Source organism: Centroberyx affinis, unplaced genomic scaffold (genome assembly GCF_046629955.1).
Source record: "Centroberyx affinis isolate AG114_WGS23_722 - 3 ecotype Tasmania unplaced genomic scaffold, CSIRO-AGI_Caff_v1 ptg001575l_1, whole genome shotgun sequence".
In the NCBI taxonomy this organism is placed as follows: Eukaryota; Metazoa; Chordata; class Actinopteri; order Beryciformes; family Berycidae; genus Centroberyx; species Centroberyx affinis.
In genome coordinates this window covers 485,169-508,637 of record NW_027280025.1, presented here as the reverse complement: position 1 = coordinate 508,637, position 23,469 = coordinate 485,169, and the positions used below count along the sequence as shown (strand labels likewise).

At 43.9% G+C, this 23,469-nt stretch overlaps 1 protein-coding gene across 1 annotated transcript in view; it reads left to right on the top strand.

The window, feature by feature from the left end:
* The window catches only part of evla (Enah/Vasp-like a), a 29,405-nt gene that overhangs the window by 5,749 nt on the left and 187 nt on the right, over positions 1-23,469 (top strand). Inside the window, exons 2-12 of the mRNA XM_071527755.1 lie at positions 11,050-11,218; positions 12,218-12,398; positions 18,334-18,391; positions 18,863-18,924; positions 21,460-21,716; positions 22,051-22,166; positions 22,473-22,500; positions 22,635-22,677; positions 22,827-22,887; positions 23,118-23,175; positions 23,290-23,347. Of these exons, the coding sequence (XP_071383856.1) occupies positions 11,050-11,218; positions 12,218-12,398; positions 18,334-18,391; positions 18,863-18,924; positions 21,460-21,716; positions 22,051-22,166; positions 22,473-22,500; positions 22,635-22,677; positions 22,827-22,887; positions 23,118-23,175; positions 23,290-23,347 (1,091 nt within the window). The remainder of the gene's footprint in view (positions 1-11,049; positions 11,219-12,217; positions 12,399-18,333; positions 18,392-18,862; positions 18,925-21,459; positions 21,717-22,050; positions 22,167-22,472; positions 22,501-22,634; positions 22,678-22,826; positions 22,888-23,117; positions 23,176-23,289; positions 23,348-23,469) is intronic.

Below are 23,469 nucleotides of genomic sequence, written 5' to 3'. Positions count from 1 at the left end.
CATGATAGTGCTTCTGCTAATTCAGATGGGTTGTGTGTACTTGACGTCTGTTAGTTTGGCCAACTGGGTTCACTCATTCTGTGCGAGGAGAGTGTTACTATATGCCAGCAGCACAGAGGGTGTTGGTCCGTGATATGAAGCTAAATCTTTCCCTGTTGTATTTTAATCAGAGCTAAAATACTAATCTGTAATCTTAATCTGGCCTCTACAAACTGTTGTTTAGCTACAGAATTGAGGTTATTTTGGATTAGTTATCGTATGCACAGATGATTTCATTTGATTTGGCACAAACTGCAAAAACAAAACAGCATTTTGTTGGTATTGTGTGTCTATTTAATAGTAAAGCTTTATCATTGCATAGATAAATAGTTATATTTCTTTTATCATCCTCCTTCACAATGAGTGATAGATTTCAAAAGTCAAAAGTTCAAATCATAGTGTCGCACTCTGCTCTTTTTTTTTGACGATCCTCTTCTTGTCTTTCCTCCCTCCCGGTCACATCTTTTCTGTCAAAGCCAGCGACATTTCCAGAGAGCCGCAGCTGATAGAAACCGCCTGCTGTGTGAACACGAACACTGAGCGTCTCCTTTATTCTACACACTCTGCAGCCCCATATATTGTATCTCTGAATAGCAGGGCGCTGTAAGGGCTCCATACATGTTTAATTCACACAAGTATTGAAGACAGCATGGCTTCTGGCTAAAACGACAGCCTTTCGGGCCAGTGCCCTTCTCTCTCTCTTTCCCTCTCCCTCGCTCTCTCTCTCTGTTCTCTGCCAGGAGATGGAGGGATGGAAGATGGAGGGAAGAGATGGAGAGAGACGGGAGGGAGGTTTTCATACTGCCGCTGTCCCAGATGAGAGCTGGAGGATCAAACGGCTATGTTGGCTGTCTTGTCATCATGAGGGAGAGGGAGAAGGAGGGGGGAGGGTGGGTGATAAAAATAAAGGACAATGAGGTTTTATCTGTACAGTACGTGCAGCTGCTCCTTACAGCTGACCTGGACCACTAGCACACATGCAGCTGCCTGGCCATTAAGACCTGACATTAGAGCATCATGACTTCAGCCCTCTTTGCTCTCCAGATACAGCAGTGTACAGATACAGACAGACAGATACAGCAGTGCACACATTACAAAAAATTACCATGAATCAACAACATTTAAGTTTTTGTAGATTTCAGAAATCAGCAGTATAATTTTATGAATAACATGGATCTGGCTATTTTTGTCCTGTTTTTTTTTGTTAGTTCCCGCTCCGCCCATCACACCTAATGAGTGATTTCAATGTGCCACTTTTGAAAAGAACTACAACAGAGTAGATGGTAAAAATATAGATAACAAAATGCAGTTTAAAACTGAAACTGAAACTGAAAAAAAAAAACATGATAAACTTACACATGTAGCATCCCATTACCTCTTATTACCTCATAGTGTCTCCTATTACCTCTTTTTACCCTGTGATACTTCCCGTTTCCTTCTATTACCACATATTACCCTCTACTACCCTCTATAACTGCAGCATTGATCAACAAGAGCATTTGAATATTAAGTACAGTGAGAGAGTTGGGATCTACGTTCTGAATCAATGTCACAAACAGAATTTAAATACATGTAAAGTGACATTCCTATGAACAAAGTCACTGAGCAGTTCTGCCTGTTTTAGTGCCAGTAGAGCTGATACAATAACAGCTCTGTGGCAGTGCATTGCAATACAAGTTAATCACACAGTCAAGGAAATGCAGAATGTGGGTCATGCATTCACTGCTGCTACTGTGTTCTGATATTTGTGTGTGAATTAAAAGTAGCAGCAATGCAAACCGATACAAGGCATGAGATTGAGCTTTTTGCACACAACAAGCACGACATTTAGCTAAGAACATAAGCACATTAATGTGGTTTGCATTAATGCCATTAAGGCCTGCAGCGCTCTCTCTCTCTCTCTCTCTCTCTCTCTCTCTCTCTCTCTCTCTCTCTCGCTCTCTCTCGCTCTCTCTCTCTCTCTCTCTCTCTCTCTCTCTCTCTCTCTCGCCCATTTGGGGCTTAATTGTAGCCCATTCAGCAGTATTGCACTGTACTTTGTGTATAAGTGGGGCAGAGGTTAGGTAAACACAGTATGGTGTAGTACAGTATGAGCATGACCTGAACAAAGTGATGGAGCATGGACATTAGGCTTTGGTGACATTGTATAGATTATGAAAATTCTCCAGTATATAATAGACTTGTTCTTAGTAGAAACATGATGCATTAGTGGAGGAGATGGAGACATTTTTGTGCTATCAAAGCTCTGTTTTAAATTCTTTAAATCCTCATTATTGTGGTCTTAATCATGCCTGCAATGAAAGCGTATTACTCTCTGCTCAGCACTAATATCCCCCATAGTGGTTCTATACAGAATGTGGTTCTATATCACAGGAAAAAATAGGTCTGTGGTGCAGCCTCAGGAAAAAAAGCTACAACTCTGTGCCTTTTTTCTGACAGTGTAGTTGCCCTATTTGCTGCTGGCAGCTTACAACTTGCAGTGTGACTTATTATATTCACTATAAGCGCTATTGTTCAGACTGACTGTACTATAGTTGCATCATATATACGATCTTGTCTTCCAACCAAATTGCCAAGCTGTCGTCAATAAAGGATAATACTGTTGTTTTGTTTAAGGTTGTGCCAAAGGTTTGTGCCTTCTCTTTTATTCCTGCTGATGTCTGCACACAGTCAGCATAGTTATCAGAGATATCAACGCTCATTTCCTACCTTCAGAAGAAGCCATTTGCTGCCATTCATTTTTGTACAGTAAACAGACTTTAAAGTGTCCAAGCTAGATAATCCATCACAGTAAACATGAAGCCTTAATTTTGTTTTTGCCAAAGTTTCTGTTTTATCATTATTTCATTCTGAGCTGAGTATTTTCATATTCAATAATCTCTCAAAACATGTTGCCTTACAACCTTTATTGTCACATCCATGTCTTCTTATTTGGACTGCCTTTGTTAGCGGGGACAGCAGCTAATTTCAAGCTAGGTTTGACATCATAAAGTAAAAACAACATAAAACATGAGTAAATGTTAAAAAATCGAAATATCTAAATATATCTATATCTATAAACTATATCTATATAGTTGTAGTTGTAACTAGGTGTAGACAGTAAATTGACTATAACTCTATATGACACCGGTATTCTCCTTTAAGTTTAATAACCTTGTTCCACTTAGCTTGGTGGCTGCAGGGTTGCATCACATGCAGCAGCATAACTTCGATCCCTGAAAGCCGGCCTGCCTCCCTAAAGAATCTACTGCGTTCTTCTCTCACTGTTTCCTTTGTACAACCAAGCGCCTTCTCTTCTACCCTCTCTGTGCTCAGTGTGCTTGCTTACTAATAACCGGGCTTCACACTGTTTCTCAGCAATAAAGTTGGCTTGTGCTGTTTTTAGTTCCCGCAGGCCTCCTTCCCTCCCTCTGCCTGTGAACGCTACTTTCCCTGTGGAGCAGATTAGAGGTCTTGTAAGAGAGTTAAGTCCTGGTTAATTTAGATTTAAGACTGCAGTGAGGTAATGATCTGCCTGCCAGGCTCTGTCTCTAATCCAGCCACTCAGACAGACCTCTTCCTTCTGTCAGATGGACCCCCACACCCACCCACCCAAATATACAAGCTCACGCCCAAACACACACACACACACACACAGAGGCATGCATACTGTAAACGTCCACCACGCCCCTTCATACTATGGAACACAGGCGGTGGTTTTGCCCTGCCCCAAAGTGTCCAATGAACCCTAGAGGCTACAATCCTCCTGGTGAGCATAATAATAACAGACAACTAACCAAATGCATACCCAGTAACCAATATGTGTGTGTGTGTGTGTGTGTGCGCCTGTTTCTGCAGCCCTTCACTAATCTGGCCCTCTGCTAAAAATAGCTGTGACTGTTATTTTGGGTGTATGTATGGGTGCCATAATCTATGTGTGGGTGTATAATAATACAGTATATCCCTATTCTGCTTTGAAAAAAGGACAGGACTTCACAACATAGGCTGGACAGGTTCGCTCTCCCAAGACAAAGCTGAGAATGGAAGTGGCAGAGCAGACCTGATTGGTTTTTTTTTCCGTGCTTTCCATTTCACAGCACAGTGTGTTGAGTTATTGTGCTTGTGTGCACCTTTCCTTCAGCTCAGCATGAACACAGAGAGGATTGATAACTCGGAGCGTGCTTATTTTATAGGCTGACCCTGAGAACTGTGTGAATTTGCTGTGGAAATGATTTGGAGACTTTCCACGCCCTCAGCAGTCGGATGTTGGGGACAGAGTGATGTTACAGCAGCGTATTGCTCCGCTGGACATGAGATAAATGTCTCCTACCTGAGGAGGTCATGGCTTATTTAGCAGACAACCCTTGGATTGAGTTACAAACTGTCTGTCTATGTTTGTTTGTGTGTGTGTGTGTGTGTGAGTTTGTGCATTCGTGTGTAAGCTACAGTACCAACCAGGGATGAATAAAACAGTGTAATTAACCCTCCCGCTGTAAGGGAAGCTCTTTTGCCTCTGTGGTTGCTTTCATTCCCGCCTTCCTCATCTCTCTTTTCGCTTTACGAGAGGATATGAGTTTTGAAAGCTGGCTAATTTGCATGAAATGAATTGATTAATTGGGGTAAATTAATTTGTCACCAGCTCTGCAGAGCTGTGGTACAGTGGATGCTCAGGCTCATTAATTCTTCACCTTGTCTATTCATCTTTCCCCAGATGTGACAATTGAAAAAATCGTTTATTTGGATTTTCTCAAATGAGAGCTCCCCCAGGGTTTTACCTGTTTGCACTAATCAAACTATCAATTCTCCTTAGATTCAACAAGTTCTGTACGCAGATTGAGTTACTAATGGCTCATTCTTAAAAGCTTATGGAGGGTGGAGGGTGAAGCTTAACTGTATGAGGAAGTTACACTCATACTCATCACTAGCTTTGTCATGATATACCTTTGGTTCGTTTGTTCAGCATGAATAGAGTTCTGCTGACGCTGCACTTCTGCACAGCCATGATAGCCTAAGTGGTTTTTGACATTTCGTTTTTATCACAGAAACAAAGGACCTAACGAATCTAAACTGCTGTCACGAGCCAGCAGTGCACGGCTCTGTTGAATGACTCATCATTTGTTCGGGTCTGTTCGGGGGCCTTCCACTGTGAACCAGCACTATGAAACAATTACCCCGGCAACAAAAGTTAATTGCCATGATAACAGAAGCTCTGCCCTTGGGCGCTACCCAGAGAGGATGCCTCGACATCACCCCACCCCACCCCATCAACCCCTATCTCAGTTTGCCAAGAAAACGCTTTCCCAGCCCAAATAAATCCGGGCAGAAAATTGACCAAATTGTAACACTGGCAAATCTCACAGCTTTTTTTTTGAAGAAACCCAAAACTACTGTTCCTAATGTACACACTCAAACTCATACACATACACACGAATTTTGCAAGGACTAGATCAGACCCTCCAGCACTAAGAATTCTGCTAATGGACTGGGCCGGGAGGGAAAACACACAGCCACAACACTTGGAAAGTGTGTGTGTGTGTGTGTGTGGAGGATGGGTGTGGAGGAGGGGAGGGCACATATGTTTAACCATGTGTGTAGGACAGTGCTTTGCTTAATTCAAAAGCCTGGGAATGTGGCCTCCTTTTCACCGCTTGCCTATAAGGCTTATTTGACATGGGGAAGCACTCATCTCCTCTCTCCCTGCCTGTGCTCTCTCATTTTCTCTCTCTCCATGTCTTTCTCTCTCTATCCTCTACACCCTCTGCCCCTCTTTTTCTCGATCTCTCAGTTTGTCTCTGGAGGTGAATGTTATCAAGCTGCCGTTGAGGTCGTAGTTTAGGACAGCAAAATGCAGGGTCAGACGCTTGGAGGAGAGCCATTGGCCTGCTATCAACTGCTTTGTATCAGTTCAAGTTCATTTTCCAGGCTAGCGCTTCACATACAGAATACAAGGGTTTCTTCATGTTGAAAAAGTGAAACTATCTTTTTAAAACGATACAATGCATATTAATGAAGGAAATGGCTTAAATAGCCACTGCACATGCAGGAAAATTAAAATATTTGGTCAAAAATATTTGCACTCGTCTCATGAGCCGGTTTATGTGGTGTCGGAAAACGTACAGTATTTCCTTTTTTATTCATGAGTTGGATGGGGGGATAGTGCTAATGCATTTTTAAAGATGGAGTCTATAGAATAGGAGAGAGGGGAAAGACCAGCGGGCGTAAACCTTCAGAGGGTTGGAGCGGGAAACAGAGGGAACAGAACAACGCTGTCCAAATTATTATCATTTGTATAATTAAGTCAACTGTAGTTCATATAAGTATTCTTCACCTTGCTTAAATCACCCATACAGAGAAGGGATGAATTTCTACATCATCATCCACTGACATTCATTCATCACCATTTACTCATTTTGTGTCTAAAGAAAGGAGAAGTCGCAATGTTAGACCAACAATTTTTGTTTTTCAAATTTGCCACTGAAATTTGATTTTGTCCAAAAGTGTGTTTGTGTAGTTATTCAGATGTATCTCAAAATAATATGTTGACTAGTGCTTCCATTTGACCTTCAGACGTGTTGCGTACCTTCCTGCTCTGAACATCAGTTTGATTCATCATATTATTTTAATGTCAGTGATTGTGATTTTCAGCCATAGCTGACCTTTTTCAGATTATGACATGCCATATTGCCCGCCGTACTATCATAACAAACACATAGTCTCCCTGTTTTCTCTCTCTCTCTCTCTCTCTCTCTCTCTCTCTCTCTCGCTCTTTCTCTCCCTCTCTCTCGCTCATCTCCCCGCTCTACCATCTTTTTTTTTTACTCTCTGCTTCTCTCTCTCCCGGTCGGCTAAAAGTCTGCCAAGCATGGAGCATGTGAGCTCTGAGCCTTTGATGTTCTTTTTTTTTTTACGTCAGTAGAAGCAGCTGTCATGTTAAACAGCTATTATGTGTCCTGGCTCCTTTTGGTCATGTGACCTAGAGAGAGTCCGCCACCCTCAGTAACTGGATCACACACATGACCGTTTAGCACACTGTCAGAAGTGGTGAGGTGTCTTCGTTTTTTTTTTTCAAACCGCTAAGTGAACTGAACTGAACTGGACTGTGCTGATCCAGATTCTAAACCACCGTAGGACCAAGCAGGAACTGTCTGAGCCAGATCATTTTAGTGCTCTGCATCTCGTGATGTGTTGATTGAGCAATATACATACAGAAGGAATAGACGAGGCTGCTTTATTTCTGACGGCTTGAAGAGAACTGAAACCGTCAGCATCAGGCTCAAGGCATTCTAGCCCTCTGGCCCAAACCGCTCCAGAAATAGGGCTTGTTTTTGTAAGAAGATCCATCACAGAGATGCAGCCGCCGCCGCCGCCTCCCTCCTCCCTTCCCTCTCTTTTCCCAGTGAGACTTCAGTGGTCTGTCAGGTCTCTGATGTGGAGAGAAGTGTCTGTTATGTGATTAGAGAGTCTGTTTAACTTGTTTAGAGATTTAGGAAATAGTATTATGTCTGCAGTGCTCCATTATGGTTTTGCTTTTTAGAATAGGAGAAGGAGGAGGAGTGGAGTTCAAGCCGTAATCACATTTTCAGATTGCCATACACTCCAGCCCGGCTTATCAGTGATTCAATTGATTATTATTTTCCACTGACAAGGACCTGATTTGTGTTCTTCTCTTGTCCTGGCATGAGAAGGGAGGGTGTTTGCATGTGGTTTGTTTTGCCTCGGTGTCAGGGCCAGTTAAACAGCGTTTTAGATTTTATCTGGAGTGAATTATTGAGAATAAAGGCCGTACTATATTTGAATGTATTTGAAGTACATCGCATTACACATCTGCTGCTCCTATTAATGACAAACATGTTTCCTGTTTGGTTTTGAAGTTCCTGTTTCCCTGGATGTGGGCTATTTATTGTGTAGCCGTTTTTCAGTCGAACCATCGGTGTCACGTCTGACTTTCTCTTACTCTTGCCTGCTCGCAACATCCGGACATGTCACAGAGAGGGTAAACCAAACTATCTGATCTGACTTTGAATCAGTGGCTTAACCGTATAGTAGTGGCTGTGAGACGGATTATTGGCTATTGACAGCTGATTATTTGTCCATTAGAAGCACTGGCATGGACTTTAAGTTGTGTTTTGATTGCTTTGATATTGATAACAGTTGTGCACTGGGGAGTAATGGATATTTGATGGATGGATAGTGGTTGTAATCTGGGAGTTGTTGCTGAAATGCATCTGTCAAGTGAGCTTTAAGGCGTCTCCCTTAAGAACTACATGATGTGCATGTCCTGCGTTGATAGAGACTTTCTAATATTTTTGCACAGAAGTAGATATCAGTATACAACTGTCATGTGTCAAGTAGGCAAGTAGGCTGTCACTCCAAATGCATATTCCCTCACCTCAGAAGAAGATGCCATAGAAAAAATGTAAACACAGCCTTATCCAAACTATGAGGAACTGTTAAATATACAGCTGGAAATTAAAGCATCTTGAGATCCAACCATCTGGCTGTGAAATTCTGTTGCAGCACTGAGAACAAGTAAGGGGTTTCATCCAAAATTGCTATATGTACATTTTGGGACAATTAACCCATAAGGCACTTAATCATTTTGTAAGACTAAGTGTTTTTCAAATGCTGGATATTGAGTTTTTGAATGAAACTCCTGCGCACACAGACTTGATAAGCAAACATTAGTCTGCAGTCAGTCATCATCACTCAGTCATCACTCCCAAACTGTCTGACAAGGAAAGCAAGTTATTCACAAACATGGAGATGCAGTGTCTGAGTGAAGGCGATAGGCGGCAAGGGAACTGGAGAGCAGATGATTGCAGGAAACCATCTGAGTGACAGAAAGCCAGCTGAGAGCGAACCACATGTCAGTCCGGTCCAGGGGATTCTCTCAGGTGTCCTGCTGTGTTCCTCCTGGGGAGCGGCAGATCGAAGGAAAGATGGGGAGTGTTTGTGTGTGTGTGTGTGTGTGTGTGTGTGTGTGTGTTTGTGTGTGTGTGTGTGTGTGTTGGAGGGGGTTCACATGTTGGCATTTGAATGTTACTGGTGTCCTCTGGAGCTTGGAAACAGCTCCCACCCCTTCTGATAATTGTTGTGAGAGACTGCTATATATACATTATAATACAATATGTATATACTGTATTAGGGCTGGGCGATAATTCGATATTATCGTTTATCGTCTTTCAGTGGAATCATATCGTGATGATATGAAGATATTTTGATATCGTGACACACATTTCTGCTGTCTGAATTGATGATGACAAGAAAATTTTACTTAAAAACTCTCATAAAATGGTATGATGGTAGGTTGGTAGGTTGAGGTTGCTATGGTAGGAATATTATTTGAATATTTCTGTTTTGTTTGACATCACACCTAACATTACTATTCGGTTCAATGAGATGAACATTAATTTGATTATTTAACGTGATTTTGCATACATGAACCATATCGTGATATATACTGATATCGAGAAAAATCCTTATGATTATCATGATATTGATTTCTACGATATCGCCCAGCCCTATACTGTATGTATCTGCATATTCACATATCTACTACATATTTCTACTGTTTTTATTGCTGATTTTTATATTGTAGTTGAATATTCTGTCTCATTTTTTTCTTTTCCTACTACATTTGCTGCTACAGTTCCGCATGGGGATCAATAGGGTTTCATCTTATCTATATCTTTATCTTTATCTTTACCTTTATCTTCTTTTTATCATCTTTATCGCATCATATTGTGTCTTACATACACTATATACTGTACATATAGCTGGGACAAAGGCACACTAGCAGGCCTTTGCTGTCAGTATGCAGGGGAACAATGTTCTTTGGTCAGTTTTTCTTGGTGCTCACACCTTCAGACTGGTAATGTGAGCAGCATTAGAGCCGGGCTGAGTCTCCCCGAGGCGTTGAAGGTGAAAATGAGAAGAACATTTAGTCACTTCACAGGTTCCACAAGGAGAGAGTTAACCTCACCTCTACCAGAGTGGAGATCACCTCTCCACCTGTTATGCATTTCCATACTGATGCGATTCTAACACCCCCGCTCCCACATGGTGCCAAGATCATAACAGTATGGTCTCGCATAACACGTAGGGGTATTTATAATGTCATGCTGTATGTGCTGTGTATGTAATTCTTCCTTGAAACTGGTAATTTGTGATGTATTTAGTGAATCATAGAAGTACTAAACCACATAATTGAATGGCCAAATTTGTCTTGCCTTAGCGAAATGAATTCCCTTTCAGTTCTGTGGTTGTGAACATGGTTATTTGTAGAAGCTAGTTCATTATTCTTCTGTATTGTGTGTTTGTGTGTGTGTGTGTGTGTGTGTGAGTGTGTGAGATTGTCTATGTCTTTTCATTTACTTTTTAACAAATGAGTTTCCAGCTGGCGATAAGCTTGTTGATTAGACACTAGTGTTTTTAACACACTGTGTCATTACCCAGCATCCCCAACACGCCCTTCTGCCCCTACGCCTCTGAACATTTATGGATGTGCCATGATACCACCATGCCACAGTAAAGGCCAGGAGGGGAAAGGGGAATTTTCCAGGGCTTTGGTTTGAGGTTGAGGTTTTTAGCTTCCTTGTTTATAGGGTTTCAAAACGACAGCCCCTCCCTCTCCTCGGGACGCACAAGCTGTCAGATTCCTACTGCGGCGACATATTATTCCTGAAGCGGTGACTTGTAGTGGTAACTGTAGAAAGGTGTGGCTCCCTAGCGACCCATAAGCTAACCAGCTAACTATACAGTAGTTATGTTCCATTGATTGTATTTTATTTAACAAAACCACATTCACATCCAAATGTAGATTCAAGTCTTTATATACCCATGTGGTTCATACTGACACTGTCCTGGTCCATAAGGGAGCGCAGTACGGGGAATGAAAGTATCTCTAGCCATAGTTCACCTATATAATCCAATAACCAACCTCTTTATCTCTCCACATTCAGTAGAATAATTTCCCCATATTAACCTGAATGTCTCCCTTCCCTCTCTCTCTCTCTCTCTATCTCCCACCAGTGAACAGAGCATCTGCCAGGCGCGGGCCTCGGTCATGGTCTATGACGATGCCAGTAAGAAGTGGGTGCCCATCAAGCCGGGGCAGCAGGGCTTCAGCCGCATCAACATCTACCACAACACTGCCAACAACACCTTCAGAGTGGTGGGCGTCAAACTGCAGGACCAGCAGGTGAGACATGAAGGCAGTGAGCACAGTCCCAGCTGATTGGGAGACGTTTCTGTTACATTGACTATAGAGCTGTGGAGCTGCAAGTGTATATAGATCTCATTTTCTCCTCAAGCTGAAGGAAAAATCCACCCTCGGATGCTCTGACACTGTTATTGTCTGTGAACATCAGTGCGTTCCAGCAGTTATTTTGTGATAAAGTGTTGTAATTTACTTTTCTGCTGTATCGACTTTCCCTCAACCTGCCTCTATTTCCTAGAATGACTTTCGACTTCAGAGAAATGCATTATGGTCTGTTGAGGCTGCTGTCGGTGGAGAACTTGGTATCTCTGCCTCATTCCTCTTTTCATGATTGTTGAACTTCGGTGCAAAGAGTAGTAAGTTGTAAGAGTAGAGAGAGGCCCTGAAGAAAAAAACTGAAGTTTACCGTTGCTGTTTTATATAGTTGAACATTTCTATGCTAACAGACTATTGTAGCTGCACTGAAAATATCTTGACGTGACATCATGTTGTCTACGTTTGGCCAGTTATCCACAGGAATAAGAAAATACAGCACCAGACAACAAAATGGACCCAGAAATGCAAGATACATCACCAGTAGCTGATTTCAACAATGTTAAAGTGTTGTAGGGTGGATTTTTCCTTTAATTCCTTCTGTTTTTTAGCACAACTTCTACGAATGTCCTTGGGAGCGGTGGTTGTCTAGACATTCATTGCTTCATTGGTTCATTGGTTTGAATCCCAGACCAGCTGGGGAAATCTGGGCTGGTAATTGAATTAAAAATTCTCTCCCCTCCCTCAACAACTACTGTCAAGATGCCCTTGAGCAAGATACTCTGATGCTCTGGTGGAGCTGCTCAGTGGCCAGCAGTAGAAGACTGGAGGGGGAAAAAAAAACAGCACTTACATCTATGGTTAGAATGGATACAGTAAATGTCTTCCCTCCTGAGTGATTGATGCATCATTTTAACTCACCTCTTCATTTTCCTTCCCCCATTCAAGGTGGTGATCAACTACTCCATAGTGAAGGGTCTGAAATACAATCAGGCCACTCCCACCTTCCACCAGTGGCGTGATGCTCGCCAGGTCTATGGGCTGAACTTTGCCAGTAAGGAGGAGGCCACCACCTTCTCCAACGCCATGCTGTTCGCCCTAAACGTCCTCAGCTCACCTGACAGTGGAGGTACATTTCTGATTTTTTTGGTATTCATCCCGCCAGATAGTCTGCTCCATTACTTTCACATCATCACTGTTTTCCATGGAGTGCTGAGGTCCAGATTTGTGCTTGACTTCCTGGCAGGCAGTGAGTTATTCTAGGACATTTTCTAAATGCCTGAGTCAAATTTAATGGCTCAGCTCCATGGAGGATTAGGAGACAAACTTTTTCAATCTTTGGAATTAGCTGGCGTCGGAAACATTAATGTTTTTCAATGGAACCTTAAATGGATTTAAATTCTAATGTGACCCAGCTCTTTAACCATCTGTGATGAAGTCAAATCTATTGTTGTTCTCAAACGATTGTCAGGTCACCATAATCAGATTAGCTAAATAGATTTGAATTTTCTTAATGTTGTTGGGTCATAAATGCTTTTTCATTCCACCCTATTAGACTCTATTTGACCATGTCACACAGGGTTTATGTGTACACAACCTAAGCAAGAAGACTGAATATTGAAACAAATGAAGATAGACAGGTAGGCCTATTGATAGGTTTGTATGATACAATAATCTGATTTGTTGACTGTGTGGACAGGTCTCAGCTATATTGAACATCTGTCAGTAAAGTCCACCGTCAATACACCCTAGACCCAGTCAAGAGTGACCACTTAACTAAGCTCTACCACCCTCTGCTGGTTAATAGCATGTACTGCAGCTAGGATTTTCTCTTTAAAATAACAAACCAAAGAATAACAACAACATCAGGGTCAGTTGGTGGTTCCTGACTGGAAATTTGTGATACTCTCCCCATCTAAAGTTGTTATTGTTGCACTTCTTTCCAATGCTATTCAAAGCAAAACATGACAGCCCTGTATAGCAGTGTAAGCAGCATTATATGGGACAAACAATGGGTGAATGTGCAGTTTTTGAGGGTGTTCATGTATGGAAACGGTATAAATTATGTTGGGACCCTGACCTGTATTTGAAGCCTAACTCGACTCTTAGTTTGCTAAATAGCTCCTGAACGGCTCTGGTTACAGGCTACTTATAAGCTGTGTGTGTGTGTGTGTGTGTGTGTGTGTGTCAGAGACTGAGAGAGAATATTTGTGGGTGTGTATCTCCGGTGTCGTCCCGTTCCATCCTTGTGACTTTCCTATTGGTGCGCAGCCCGGCTAAAATATCCCACGGAGCCTTAATGTCGTACCCTACCGCGCTCACATGGCACTCCTCCTTTTTTTGGGTGCATTTGGATGCGGTGATCATGGGCCTCCTCATGCAAGCCAAAGGTGTCTCTGTCCTTGGAAGACGGGGCTTTGCTGCTTATACCTTCCTTATCCGTTCCTGTTGCTGCTGCTGCCGCGGCCCTTTGCTGGATAACTGGGCGCGTCAAGTCTTAAATGCCCAGCCATCTCCCTGACAACCAGCACAAGAAGTAGCATTTATACACAAGTATCATATAGTAGTGCTAGTAAGTAGGTTGTTACAACAGTACTGGAAGGGACTGAGTGTGTGTCACCATGCTGACTCCAGATATTACACCTGGTGTCCTCAGAAGGGTTTCTTCTGCCATCATCATCCTCAGTAAGTACTGTGGCAGTGTAAATGAAATGTGGCTGCTGTCCATGTGTGTTTCCATGGTAACAGCATGCTTGTTAAATGGGGGGGAAAGTTAAGAATCGGCCGTTTCCCCACTCGACAAGTAATTTGTTTGGGCGTTAGGGTGTTTCTGTAATTATGCGTTGTGCTGCTGACAAAGCCGTACCTTTAAACTACAGTGCAGGTGTGTGTATCTCTATGGTGAAGCTATGTGTATGTGTGTTGCACTGTAAACATGCATTGAGGTGCGTTTGGCTTAAGGTGAGGTAACTGGAGCTTTAGAGATTTCCTGCCCGCCACAAAGAGCACACTGAGGCAGGGAGAGAGAGAGTCATGAGGTTGATGAGGGAGACGTATCACGTCTGTCTGTCACTACTTCTAGTAATTATTAGCAATGGGGTAATCATCATTTAAGTGTGTATTTAAGTGTGTGTATGAGAGAAAGAGTGAGAAAGAGAGCAACAGAGACATCAAGTGAATTTTTCCTTGGCATCCACAGAGAAAAAAATAAAACACACAACCAAACCCAAACACACACACACACACACACACACACACAGACAGCACTGGTTTGGTTTAGTCCCCTGAGCCCCCATACTATCTTTACAGGTCTGATCAGGCCTGCTCCTCCCTCGGGTTTCCTCTTCCTCCTTCACCTTCACCATGGCAACAGCCAGAGCCATATACTGTATGTCAGCACACACACACACACACACACACACACACACACACACACGCACACACGCATGGACACAAATGAGGCACAGCACAGCACAGGAAGATAATTGTCTCCTTCACATCTACCTCATTAACATCTGCAGATGTGAAGGGCTGTGAAGTGTTGATGATAACCTCAAGTTGTGTTTAAAGAGTGAATCCCTGAAGGTTGAGCTTGGAAAAAATGCATAGTTGGAGTTGGAGGCAGACTAAAGAGTCAGCGCAATGAATGCAGCATCTAAGTTAATGATCTCGACACTTACCTTTAGATTTTGCTGTGTTTCTCTGCCATTGATGTTCCTGCATAGCTTCCTGGTTGACTGTTGATTGCAAATTGCATCTTCATATTCTTGAATCATTGCCTAGGGCTAATTTATGTTTCTGCAACAATATATTGCTGTTGGTGCAAACAAATATGATCAGAGAGCCAAGTGCCACGCTGACACCAAAACAAAAGGCCCGTATTTGCAAAGAGGAGAACAATTCTAGCATCACCGATCCACTTTCTGTTAGCATCTCACTCACTATGATCTGAACAGCAAAACTTAATCTAGATCAGCATTTCTACTCTAAGATGCTTGATAAGGCCTGATCCAAGCAAACAGTTTGTATTTGTATCTGTTATTATTTCACTGTCCACTCTCTTTGCTAAGACTGAGAATCTCTTTGCTTAAACCCACAGAATATTTGCTAATTTTAGTGTGCAGCTTTGCCAACAGAGCAGATAATTAGCCTGAGCTAACGAGCCGAGTTCAGGGGGAGTGTCAGAGAGAGGGAGGAAAACAAGACATCTCCCAGGCTGCTCCGTGCTTCTGGTTACAGTAGCAGAACAAAAGAAGTCCACCAAACAAGTCAGCTGCAGCAGAGCGAAACATTGCCATGACTCTCAAGTCCAGATTTCTAAGCAGATTTCTCAGCTCCTGAACCCTGTATTCAGCTTATTCACTTCATACCCGATGATTTGACCACCGCATAAACATTGAAAATTAGTGTTATATGTCATTGGAAAGCTCTTATCTCATGGTCAATGGGACACATTTGTAAAAAAATAATGACATGAATGAAAACCTAAACCTAAATTAAATTTGGTGCAAAAACGCCGTATCTGCACGTAATAGCTATTTTTAGAATATACATTTTTTGAATCATAATCTCTGTAAAAGTATGAATGGTTCCTACGTTATGTTTTGAATAAAAATCATGCAATCGTTTGAAGTTTTGTTTTTGCTCTGCTATAAAATTAGGAAAATATCACTTGCGCCCCTTTCACTTTAAACCCTCGACAAGATCTGACCTGTACTTTTTAAAATCAGCTACTCTGATGTTTCAAAAAGTGCAGAAAATGAAACGTTTCAGCAGCTTACACTGACAAAGCACCAGCAGTTTGAAACGAAGCCACAGCTCTGCCTCATGTTGACTGCCCCCATTGCTCCGCCCCGCCACCCCCGTGCTCCAGACACAGCGAACGGAAATATCACCCGTGGGTGTTCTAGATGTCACGGTGGGCGTTGAAGTTTAATGACTGGTATCCTAGCTATGTGATAAGCGCTCTCCCTGATGCTGCCTGTTAATAGCCGGCTCAGAATAGGGCTCTAACTCAGTCAGCCAGCGGGGGCTGTGGTGCGGTATGAAGGACAAACACAGCGCTAAACTCATCACTTTGCCGGTAGATCCTCATTTGGCTGATGTTGATCATTCACCACTCACTATTGAAGATGTGTTGATAGGCTGAATCATTGTCTTCTAATTAATAAAACTAGTTTTGGAGCATAGTGTTACGGTTCTACGCTTAATTTTTGCAGACTTCTCTTCAACACAGCACTTAAGAAGATGTGCGTGTGACTAAATGAGTCCGAAGTTGATCATTCACCATTCAACCAGCTGCTAAGAAATATGTTCAGATATAACTTCTTCATTAGACATAACTGATGATATCTTCTTAGTAATGGAGAGAATTTTATGACTCACCGCTCTCATGTATTTCATTCTGCAATCTTTAATCCATTATCCTGGCTTGGATATGTTTTGATTTGGTTTTTGACATTTTCATTATAGTTTCACATACATATTCCTACACTTTCCTGTGATATTCTCAGGGCGAGTAGAGCTGCTTAAGTCCATCCTATTCATTCTATTCCATCGGATTCAGTGTTGCTGTGGTTTGCTGTCCTGTGGTTGGCATCACGTTGAGTCTATTAGATTAAGAATAGAGTATAGAGTGTAAACAGCCTGCTGGCTCTGGAGGGCAGAGTCACTGTACCTCATATGATGCCTGCTGTGGTCTGCTCTTCCACTGAACCCAGCTGCTGTTCCTACAGTCATTACACTAACTGTTATTATAGTTTTAAGGGCTTGTTGTCAGATGGTAATTGATCACTACGGACCCCAATACACATATTGTACAAAGACATTTTTATCATGCAAACTTTAAATTCAGGCAAAAACAAATTGTTGGTTACTGAGACCTGATTACATCCCTGTTCTGTATTCTCTATGCAAAACAATACAGAAAGCAGAGAGGCAGACACAAAGCAGCTCACACGTTTCATGAAAGGCCTGCATGCACACATGGACACGGTATCTAATGTAAACAACAGAAACAGAGTGAAAGGTGCTAATGCAGTGTCCTGCAGTGAAAAATCGAACAAACGAAAGCATTGTAAAAGTCTAGAGAGAGGGAGATCGACGGAGGAAGAAGAACGGAGGTAGGAACGGGAGGGAAAGGAAAAGCAGAGCAGCTCAATATCAGTTAAGGATCACTATTCAGTTAAGGAGGAGGATGCAGGTAGGAAAGTGACTGAGAGAGAGACTGGGAGAGAGAAAGGGGAAAGTAGGGTAAAACAGCGAGGGGGGGATGTGAATAGGAAAGCCAGCAAGAGAGGTAGATAGAGGGGGTAAGAAAGAGAGGGGGATGGCAGGTAGAGAGAGAGATGTCACAGACTGAAGAGAGGAGGGGAGAGGAAGGGCGTATGGGAAGAGAAGAGGGAGAAAGACCGGGAACAAGGAAGAAGTAGGAGGAGGGTGAGGTGTCGAGAGGAAGAGAGTGAAGGGAGATGGAGGGAATATAAACAAGGAGCGAGAGAGGAAGGAAAAGGGATTGGAAAGAGTTTGGATGGGGAGAAGAGGGAGGGATGGGGAGAAGAGGGAGGGAAGGAATGAAGAGCAGGAGAGGAGGGGAGGTGGGCTGAGGGTGGAGCGATGCCACGCCTCAGCTGGATGATGACACATGCCATCTGACCTCGCATCAATTTATAGAATTAACTGGCCGTCAGTCAGAGACCTGAGTGTTATTTCTGTTGTTGGGTCATATCTGGTCATACACACACTCCTGTTTCACTCTCTATTGGCTGCTAATGGTGGCTACTGCAAAAAAGCCAATATGCAGTCCTTTGGGGAAAATAGTTGCCAATTATGGCCTATGGAAGTGTATTAGCCTCCTGGAATCATCAAGAAGTGACTATTAGTAAATAAAGAGTATGCAGGATTTCACATTTATATTCTCCTGCTTTCAAAACGCCTTAGAGAAATGTTAGAGACTAGTTTAGTATGCAGATTAACTTTATTAGGAGCGCACATGATGGCTGTGGGTTTGGTACTGTCTATGTTTTTATGTGGTTGATCATGCTTTTTATATATCTGTCTTTCAGGTCCAGTTGTCCAACGCCAAAATGGGCCGTCCTCAGAGGACAGCGAGGCGCAGAGGAGGTAAGAAACGCAGTTGAAGCTCTGCTCACAGAAAAACTGAACGGAGAACTGTAATTACAACACCACAATTCACAACGTTTTATGTGGAGAGGAACATTTTTAGATGGCAATACAAATCAAAGGATCTGTGATCTCTGCAGGCGTCATGGTTCTCTCTGGTGGCCAAAAGAAGAAATATTTCCACACACTGTAGAGCTTGTGATCTGCTACATTCCAGTCGAATTCAGTGGAACTCATTATCTCAAAAAAAAAAAGAATTACTGCTTCAGTGGTGCCATTAACTCTAAAAAACTGACGTCTGAATTAAAGGACATCGTAATCATCAGTGTAATGGTCTATTAACCCTTGATGTTAGTGCTGTAAAGAGAAAAACGGTCAAACATTAGACTTGATAGAGGGAGACAGCTGATAAAATCTATAGCATTAAAGTCTAGTGACATCCCATTTTATAAGGTGTCCCTTTTATAATAGGATGATGGAGCAACATCAGATGCAGGCGCACAAGGAGAGGGAGCGACGAACGTCGGGATCAGGTGAGGCTTAAACAAACACACCCACACCCAGCCACACACACGCGTGCACACACACACACACACACACACACACACACACACACACACACACACACAGCTTTGGAGACCAAAAACAATTGTTAAAGCTGCTGCTTACAGCAGCTTTAACAATTGTTAAAGTTGCAATGTGTTTGTGTTGCTGTGAACAGCAACACAAACAGTCAGACATTTCAGATAACGGCAAAGTGTCAACATAAAATCTCACAGCACACTCCAGTTGTCAATAGACAGCCTTGCTTGGCAGCAAATTGATATTTGCTCTGCTGTAGATTTTAAATGGGGCAGTTTATCAGTGTTGGGTCAGGCCAGGCACAGTGTTCAATACAGATGATGTCATCGATAAAAGGTGTTTTCTTTGGAAATACCATAGAATCCAAACCCTGATACAGTAGTTCCTAGTGCTAAATAGGCTTTCCCAGTGTTCCCAGTGTGTTAGTTTTCCCACCTTGGTTTCAACCACTACTCCCCAGTCTGTATGCCCTTATGCTTTTTTACCCGTGCACACATGTAAATGTCCAATTCTACCCCCTTAAACACACATACAGACTTAAACACCCTCCTTTGTCCCTGTCAGTGGCGATATCAACCCCCCCGCCCCTGCAACATGCTCTACTGCCATCTCTTTCTTCCAGCTACTGTTGGGGGGAAATGCCATATGCTTTCTGACCATGGCTCAGTCATGTTGCATTCTGCTGCTTCTTCTTTTTATGATATTTTAATTCTTTCTTATTTGCTATTGGCTTCTGTTTTGGATTGCTCCTGATTTCTCATCTTTACTTGCTCGGTTGCTCAGTTGGTTGCTTTTCATTCTTCTCACGTTTTTCTCTTTTTCTTTTTTCCTTTGTTTGTTGCCCTCCTTCGTCCTCCTCTTCGTCTGTATCTCCTCTTCCTCTCTCTTCTCTCTGTCTGACTCTTTCTCCTCTCTCTGTCTTCTCTCTCTCTCTGTCTTCTCTCTCTGCCCGTCACAGTCGTTTCCACTCTCCAATATAAAGTCTGCACCCCTCCCACCCACCCAGACACTCCTCCTGAGTACAGACAGTACAGAGCTAGCACACTGCCACCCTCCTACGTCCGCGTGGCCTCCTCCTCTCCTCCCTCCTCCGCCTCCTCCTCTCCTTGTCAGGAGAGAGAGGCCGGGGTCATTAGGGACAAGGCCCAGCTCTCCTCCCAGCTCTCCACCTCCCTGGCCTCGGCCTTTTCCCCAGTCCAGACAGGAGTGACCACCCAGGGCCGACAGGTCCGTCAGATCCCCCTGTCTCCTCCCACAGCGGCCCGCCACCTCCACCTCCACCATCAACAGCAACAGCAGCAGCAGCAACAAGACATCATGCTTCCCCCTAAACACGGCACCTGGTCCGCCTCCCATATGTCCCATATGGCTCATATGTACGCCCAGGTGCCCCCCTCCTCCTCCTCCCCTCCCGTTATGATGGCCATGCCGGTGAAGCAGGGCGTGCCCCCGCAGCCCGTCCTCCCGGTGGCTCTGCCCCTGCCGCCCCTGAGCTCCAGGGTGAAGCCCCCTCCCCTAGACCCAGGCATGGTGACGGCCCCTCACCAGTACCCCCAGCACCAGCCCCACCCCCACCCCCACTCCAACGGCCAGCCCGAAGACTACTATTCTCCTCACTCTCAGCACCTGCCCATCACCCCGCAGTACTGCGAGGCCGTGCCCCTGCCTCCTCTGATAGCTCAAACAGCCCCAGGTCCCGCCCCCAGCCAGCCCCAGTACCAGTCCACCTTCCACCCTCAGCAACAACAACAGCAGCAGCAACCACAGCAGCAGGTGTACCACCAGCAGGCCCAGCCCCCCTCCTCCTCCTCCTCCTCCTCGCCCCCCTCTTACACTGCCGTGTCTGACGGGGGCTCGCCCAAGAAGATCCCCTCCCCCGTCCCTCAGCAGGCCCCCATGGCCAGCAGCAGTAAGTATGAGGAGGAGAGAGGAGGAGGGAGTCTCTCAGCAGAGGGATGTTATTTGTGTATGTATGTGCGTGTGTGTGTGTGTGTGTGTGTGTGTGTGTGTATGTGTGCATGTGTGAAAGCATGCCCACACATGCACACGCGGGCATGAGTGTATTTTGACTGCGGCTCTAGTAACCACACCTCACCCATCATGCTATGCAAGAACATGAAAAACAGCACTTACCTCATATGCATACAGTCAGCCCTATAAATCAATAACAAACCCTGTCCAGTTACCATTAACTCCTTTAACCAATTAACCAACCATTCATTATTAGCCAATTAACCAATTAACCAATGTTGCTCTCTCCCTCTAAAAACCACTGATGTGCCCTATCCCAACCACATACAGTAGCTTCCAGTTGCTCCAGCAACAATCAGCCCGTTCTTGTACTAGGCAGTTCCTAGGTGTATGGTGTAAATGTGTGAGAGTGAAGCACCGCCTTGCTGAGAAGGTGCTCAGTCACCCTCCCCTGAGCAAAAGGTCAGTAAAATGAGCCATTAACCTCATCTCATCTAAATTGTGCCCAACCCCAGGCCCCCCTGTCTCTGCAGGTCACCCATCCTCTCTGCTGTCGGTGGCCCCTCCTCCAGCTCCGGTCCCACCACCCATGGCTGGCCCTCCGGCCCCGCCGCCTCCGCCGGGACCCCCACCCCCGATGGCAGTGCCCCCGCCCATGCCCCCTCCGCTGCCTGCCGGCGGAGGGCCTCCGGGGGGCCCGCCGGGCATCCAGCACCAGCCCTCGGGATTGGCCGCTGCGCTGGCTGGAGCCAAACTACGGAAAGTACAGAGGGTGAGCGTCCCTGGTTGGTTGATGCTCAGGAGGTGCAGCTTCAATCCTTCTTTCCTCTCTCTCCTTTTTTAATCAAGCTGTTTAAGAGAAGGAGAGCCCACATTTTAGATTAATTCTTCTAATGGACGAAGGGAGTAGGCGTTCTTGTTGAAGTCTTGTTAGTTGTGTCTTTTATGGGGAAAAAGGGCAGAAAGGGTTGAAGACAAAGGGCAATCCCAGTCCAGAAAGCAGCACAGCCAGGAATTGAACCCCACCTCACACAGGAGGACTTACATGTGGCTTAGAGACAGCTATCTTACAAACCGCTCCATGCGCCGCGTTTTGTGTTCCTCAGGATGAGAGTAGTCCGCCCGGGTCTAGTGGCAAAAGCGACTCCAATCGGTCCAGCGGTGGCAGTGGAGGTGGTGGAGAGGGACTGATGCAGGAGATGAACGCCCTGTTAGCTCGCAGGTAAAACAAGCAACACACAAGCCCTTCTCCCTTCCCTCTAATCAATCATGCAGAAAAACCTATTTAAAGAGCGTGGAACTCCTACGCATTTTAGGAAAATAGACACCTTTGCTGTCGGCCATTCCATAACATATTATTTACACGTTAATTTTGTCTTCCCGGATATCATTTCTTTGCAGTAAACATTGATCTCAAGAGGGAAATCTGCTCTTGTCGGACTAGTTTTATCCCTGTCACCACCAGTTATATAACTGTCTGTATGTGCATCTCACTGTTTGCTCATGTCTTCAATTCCTGCTCTCACAGACGGAAAGCTTCAGAGAAACCTGATGAAGTAAGTCTTGTGCCTTACTTATGCAACTGATATTATTGCTCATATTTGTCTGTTGCCTCTCCTTACCCTTGTGTTTAGTATGAAAGACAAGGGTAAGGATGATTGATTCATCATCCCTCCTCTCTCTCCTACAGGACGACTCTAGTGGTCGGGGGCCAGGCCAGCAGAACTCAACAGGTACAGAACCACCTTCTCTCCAGAATGATGTATAGTAGCACTATTTTAATCCAAAAAACTACAGGTTGTAAGAAATCTTCTGCTCCGTGTTATATTCTTGTATTTCTGAGAAGTGTGATATTAACTAATTAATTTGTTACCCCTCCTAGATGCTGTGAAGAAGCCATGGGAACGATCTAACTCTTCAGAAAAGTCCTCACTGGTGTCCAGGTCTGTAAACTGAGTAAAGGAGAGAGTGAGCAGTAAAGGAGTGTGGTCTGAACATGGAATAGATGAAGGACGAAGAAGAAGAGTCTGAACCATGGCTGTGTTTAACAAAAAACAAAACGTTTTTTAACAGCCCGTAACACTTAAATATACTGTCTGTTTATTATACTCATCTGCAGCAAAATGACTTGCCTGTTCTTCCATTCAATCGCTTTTAACATTTTGTGTTGCAGAGTGAGACCCATTGGTAGCACCAGTGACGCCGACACAGAGTTTGACAGGATGAAACAGGTTGGTAGGCCTTCCACACCTCTACAACATGATACTTGTTGGACAAATAATGAAGGTTTATACACAACTAGTGATGCTGAAAAAGGAAACTAATATGTAGGTCTTGTTTTACAGGAAATTTTGGATGAAGTTGTACGTGAATTGCATAAGGTGAAAGATGAGATCATTAATGGTAAGCAATGCAGCGCTATTACCTTTCATTTCAGTATCAAGTGTCACACAACATGATTAAGAATGATAAAGCTTGTTGACAGCATCACCAATTCATGGTGATTATCTTTTCCCTCTTGTCCT